Source organism: Phanerochaete carnosa (genome assembly GCF_000300595.1).
Source record: "Phanerochaete carnosa HHB-10118-sp unplaced genomic scaffold PHACAscaffold_13, whole genome shotgun sequence".
NCBI lineage: Eukaryota > Fungi > Basidiomycota > Agaricomycetes > Polyporales > Phanerochaetaceae > Phanerochaete > Phanerochaete carnosa.
The window spans coordinates 1,224,181-1,229,756 of NW_006767640.1; the positions used below are offsets into that span (position 1 = coordinate 1,224,181).

Below are 5,576 nucleotides of genomic sequence, written 5' to 3' on the forward strand. Positions count from 1 at the left end.
TAATGTGACTGCTGGCAGCCTGCCCTCACTGCCTGATAGCTCATTCCTGAGCTTATAGAAAGTTTATAAAAAATCTCAGGAGCCTCTAACCAGGTCTGTGTAGTATAATATGCTTCAAAGAATTACTTACAGCTGCTTCCACTTGGGGACACATCTGGCAATCAATTTTACACACCTTTTGCACTCAGACAGTGTACTGTGTAGAGACACTTCAGTGAGAGCTGAGTTCTGGGATAGTGCACAGTTCAGATGAGAATAGGCATCTATACAGATGCCAGTGGCTAAGCATTTATTGAGCCTATTACAGAAGAATATTTGTATTTATATCGGTACTTGATAAGCCAGTGGCTTCGAGCAATGTTTTATACAAATCGCTGGTGATGTGTGCCAGTAGCCGGTGGCAACCTGTGAAGCCCAGCGGGATCCGGTGTGTCTCACTGCCACCCACTGTTACTCACTGATACCCACCAGCCAACAGCGGCAGCCACTGGAGACTAGCACTGGACTTCACTGGATACCAGTGGGTGCCGGTGAGTACACCCCATATTCGGTGGAATGTGGTGTAGTTGTCAGTCCCGGGCATATTACTGGATCCCGTCTGAAACGCCGCTTCAGCACTCGAAACCGCTCTCCTTCAGGTACAGTACTCCAGGCTGTCCTTCAAAGTCTGAGTCGCCATCGAAGTCTGTCTACAGCCAGACTTTTGGAAATCCTGATGTGTGCGACATTTCCAGTCGCAACGGCCGCAAGTGTGACGAGACACGCCCCGCCTCGCCAAGCTCTGTGCATCATGGTGCACCGCAGAATCACTGCCATGGCGCGCAGGTGCTTGCTGGACAGGCTTGCGATGTATATAAGCTTGCCCGATCGCTGTAGCCAAACCACACATTCCTCGCCTTCCTCGCCTCGACGACATCACAGCTCATTAGACCCCACGTTGCTCACACGGCCATGCACTTCATCATCTCATCCTTTGTGTTGGCCCTGGCTGCCACGACTGTTGTGTCGATGCCGTCCCCCGCGATCCACCCCGGATTCCAGGGACTCGCGAGCGGCCCGGTTCGTCGTGCTGGCGGGTCGCACATGTTGACCCGCCAGGCAGACAACAGCTCTCAATTCATGACCGACATGGCGTTGGCCGGTGCCATCTTGAATGCGACTGCAGTGAGCCTCCTCTTATGTCTCTGTGCGATCCGTGCGCTGACAGGCTTGACTTTCCCATAGGTCACCAACGTCTCCGCGTCCTTCACAGTTTCGCCACCTAGTGTGTCTGGCGACGGGAGCTCGACGAGCATCTTCGGCGTAGCCACCATGGTCGGCATTGATGCGTTGTTCTGCCCGACTGGCGGCGCCGTGGCTGGTATTGAGTCCTTCATCCAGGATGATGAACAGTCCTTTTCTGGTCAGTCCGTGCTCCTTGCCCTCCCCGTCGCATGCTGACGAGCCATCTATATTCTCCCAGCGTTTATCACGGCTTTCCCTGACAGCTCCGCCATCATCGCGGGCTTCAACGCCTCGGCGGGCGATAACATCACAGTAAGCATCGCTGTGACGAACACGACGTCGGTCACGGTGGTCATTACAAACGAGAGCACGGGCGATATCATCACTGAGACCGCCTCTACCGGGACTCTGTGCATGGGGGAAGCAGACTGGGTCATCGAGAACATCGGAGTGGACGCGGGCCTACCGCCGTTGGCCGACTTTGGCACGATCAACTTCACAGATGTGTCTGCCGCGACCTCCAGCGGACCCCTGGACATCACTGGCGCGACGATTTTGAACATAGAGCAGAACGGCACAGTTCTTACTTCGGTCTCGGCCTTGCCCTCGGAGATCGATATTGTCTTCGTTTAATGGGGCAGAGAGGATGTAAGACTGATATTTATTTGACATTGCCTGTATGCTTGTATATCTCGCATGCTAGTTAGTTAGAAGGACCAGTATTTATTCAACGCTGCTTGTATCGCTAATGGCCTATGGCCGCCTAATGGTACAGCTCATATATATGTATCATATAGCGAAGGCTCTATCTTTATGTAACTGGGAGAAAAGTAAAATATTGTCTCCGATTTTTCTCGGGTGAAAACCAGAGAAACTCAGCTACACGCTCCTGTCCGACCATGATTTGCACGAGCGTGCTACCCAGTGACACAGCTGTACGGGCCGCGCATCCACCTGCGGCGCACCCCTTCTGGGTGATACACAACAGTGGAGCGAGTGCGGACGGGCCTCAGGAGACCAGCAGCCAGCCCAGCACCCTCGCGAGCGGGGAGGCGTAATCTGGGTCGCGCTGGGCGTCGTCATCCACGTTCACGCGCGAGAAGTCCATGTCGTCGAGCGCGACCATCTTGGTCTGGTAGATGAGCTTGTAGCCGAAGGTGAGCAGCAGGAAGAAGGGCTGGGGGACGGGTTGAGACGACGTCAGACGGCGCGCAGGTTGGGGGAGGGCACAGAAAGAGAGGGAAGGAGGAAGAGGCTTACGATGGGCACGTACGACGCGAGGAAGCTCGAGATCGGGGCCGACGGCTGCTCAGACGGCGCGTAGGGATTGGGTGCCTCGTCGGGGATGTCCGCTGCGCGCAAGATGTGAGCCAGACACTGACAACACGGGCTGCAGGAAACACGAACCGATGCGCCAGCCGCTGTGCAGGAACACGGACCAGCCGTTCGTGAAGAGGATGAGCATGCAGACACCGAACGCCCACCACGCGAGCTGTACCAACAGTCTGCATAAGCATTCATGTCCTGGGCGTCAGCAGCAGGAGAGAGGGGGACGGACGTAGGGCTGGCCACGGTGCCTGTGCACGCGGATGCGCGCGATCTGGCGGACGACGAGCCGCGCCTTCTTGATCTTGGCCGCGTCCGGGTGCTCGTCAACGTCTTCGTCCGCGAGCTCGAGGCGCTGGGCGTCGCGGTACTTGTTCTCGGCGTGCGCCGTGCCCTGGTACCATCTGACGCGCATTTAACAATGACGGGACGACAGAGGAAGGGTCAACAGGAAGCACGCACCTGATGTACGTGAACATCATCCCGGCCCACGACTGCAACGACGCGATGCTCGTGACCGAGATCATCCAGTTGAACGCCTGCCCGGCGCGCGCACCAGATCAGTCCCAAAATCTTCCAAGAGAGACAGAGGGCCACAATCCTCACCGTCTGTGCCCCCGGCCCGGTGACGTTCAGGAACGCGAGCAGCCCGACCGCGGCCGAGCCCAGCACGGCGTTCAGCGGGAGCACGAACCACGGCTTCTTCTGCGCGCCGTCCTCCAGGTCGTCTCCCGGCGCCGGCGGCGTTGTCGGTGGTGTTGTCGGCGGAGTGTCGAGTCCGGGCTCCGCCGCGTCCTCCTCTTCCTCCTCCCCGCCACCGCTCTCGCCATCGCCATCGCCATCGTCATCGTCGTCGTCATCATCAGACGACAATACCTCCTCGCCAGATTGCGGTGCAGCCCCGTCCGACGTGGCGCCACGCGGGTAGCGCACGAGGGACGCAAAGAGCTGGGGCGCGTGTCCGCGGCGGGCGAGGAAGAAGAGGAAGCGGCTGCTGATGTAGATGTCGGACGCCGCGGCGGACCAGGCGGAGAGCAGGACGGCGGCGTTGATGACGTGCGAGATCTGCGTGTCTTTTCAGCTCGAAAGATGATTCTGCGGAGACATGGTGCGCGTGAGAGGGGGGAGGAGAAGGGCGCGAGACGCACCCAGTACATGCCCGCGTGCTGGAACGCGATCACGAACGGCGAGGCCTTGACGGTGCCCGCGTTGGCGCCGCTCGTCAGGTCCGGGTCGTTCCTGTCGACGAGCAGGCCGGCGCAGAAGATTCCGCCGATGTAGAACAACGATCTGCGCGTGCGCCTTTCGTGTCAGCTTTTTTTTCTTTGACGGTCGCTCGCACGAGAAGAAGAAAGAGATGGGCGCACATCCGGATCCACACGCGCTGCAACGCCCTAGGAACATTCTGCAACGTTTGTTTTTCCGAGGTCAGCGTCCGGTGTGAACGGCCACGCAGATCGAAGACTACGCACCCGAGTGGCATCGATGACCTCGCCCGCCGCCTGTTACAAAGCCCGCGTACAGATCAGACTGTGTCTGCAAGGACAGGCGCGTCGCTCACGATTCCTGGGACCTCGGACCCGAAAAACGAGAAGGCGGCCTGCATCAGGACGGCCCAGAAGCCGAGGAAGCGACCGAGGGCACCGGTGACCCCGAGGTAGCTGTCGGTGAACGGGTGCTTCCACGTGTCGAAGAACCGGAACCTGGGAGCGGGAACGCCTTTTGTCAGTTCTGACATGTTTTTGCGGTGCGGCAAGAGTCAGTGGTGACACGCACTCTGAGCTTCCGGCGCCGAGGTCGATGACCAGGGTGAGCACGACTGGGCCGGCACGGTGAGCTGGGGACTGCTGGCGGGTCGGGGAGAGTGGCTTACTGATGCAGACGATGGTGAGCACCTTGATGGCTGAGAAATGGTACTCGAACGAGCCGTAGACTTGGGAAGGGAAGCAGTTGATGATGGTCGCCAGCGCGAGCTGGTTGTGTATGTGTCAGAAGACCTTTTTTCTTTTTCGCAGATCGACGAAGAACTCACGAAGACGGCCGTCAAACCTGCAACACTTGGAGTAAACGAGTCGGCAGCGTCTTCCAGAGCAGTATGTCGTGTACTTACGGAATTTTGCCCGAGTTCCAGTATCCGGCGACGACCACTGCTGCGGTCACTTCAGCAGCTTGACGCAGCTATCAGCGGTGCAGCCTGCTCAGAGTCGCAACAATAACATACGCAGTGTCACACTCCAGTTATACTGAGAAAATATTGCGTCAAAGCCAACTAATCGCTCGAACTGGTCACTTACCCATGCGGCCCATCCCAGAGAGAACCCGAGCGCTCGGTCCACATACAGGTCTGCAAGTCCAACGACGCCGCCTACGTTTGGCCTGGCAAGCAATGGGTTAGCGGTGATCGAAAGGCTCGTTACGAATCCAGAACAACTGACAGAAAGGCGATCATCTCGCCGATGGAGACGCAGAGGCAGTACACGACAGAGCCCATGATGAGGTACCCGAGCAGGGCACCTACGGGTCCCCCGTTGTGCAGCGCAGCCTACAACGTGTCAGCGATAGCACGAAGAATGCAGGCTAGTCGCACAGGTGACTCACTCCGGATCCTAGGAAAAGGCCCGTTCCAATGACACCGCCTAGCAAGCATTCAGCACCGACGGAACGTCAGGCACAGGAACCCACCGTACCAATAGATATCATCCCGACTGTACGTTGAGGACGGTCAATAATCGTGCAATAGTGTATGACCCCGACTCACTATGCGAACGCGTGAGCTGAGGTGGGAGGTCATCTTTGATCCTCTCCCATCGTTTCTGGAACTCTTGGATGCGCCGCTTCTGCCCTGTCACGCGGGCGTTCGGCACATCGTCTCCAGCGTCGCGCTCTACAAACCGCAGGACGTGGCGACGGCGGAGGGAGTGTAGGCTCGGCCTGAGGCCCGCCGGGCGGGGGGCGTTCGCGGCGGCGTCTGCAGCGGGCGGGACGGCCTGGTTTGGATAACGGAGCGAGGGAACTCTGGATTCCAT

General features: G+C 58.3%; 2 protein-coding genes across 2 annotated transcripts; one reads left to right on the plus strand and one right to left on the minus strand.

Annotated features, from left to right (window-relative positions):
- Positions 1-1,227: 1,227 nt before the first annotated feature.
- PHACADRAFT_106079 (uncharacterized protein) lies at positions 1,228-1,857 on the plus strand (the record flags this gene model as incomplete). Its single annotated transcript, XM_007401832.1, has 2 exons — positions 1,228-1,402; positions 1,463-1,857. Coding segments are annotated over 2 exons (570 nt in total), but the record flags the coding sequence as incomplete, so codon positions are not given.
- A 99-nt stretch (positions 1,858-1,956) lies between these two features.
- PHACADRAFT_214364 (uncharacterized protein) lies at positions 1,957-5,576 on the minus strand (the record flags this gene model as incomplete). Its single annotated transcript, XM_007401833.1, has 20 exons — positions 1,957-2,401; positions 2,485-2,576; positions 2,632-2,716; positions 2,783-2,954; positions 3,013-3,089; positions 3,157-3,615; positions 3,699-3,840; positions 3,918-3,955; positions 4,023-4,052; positions 4,112-4,253; positions 4,327-4,369; positions 4,424-4,523; positions 4,583-4,607; positions 4,661-4,718; positions 4,772-4,793; positions 4,845-4,926; positions 4,986-5,092; positions 5,149-5,186; positions 5,238-5,255; positions 5,309-5,576. 20 exons carry the CDS (start codon positions 5,574-5,576, stop codon positions 2,234-2,236), a joined length of 2,166 nt encoding a protein of 721 aa, XP_007401895.1. The 3' UTR covers positions 1,957-2,233.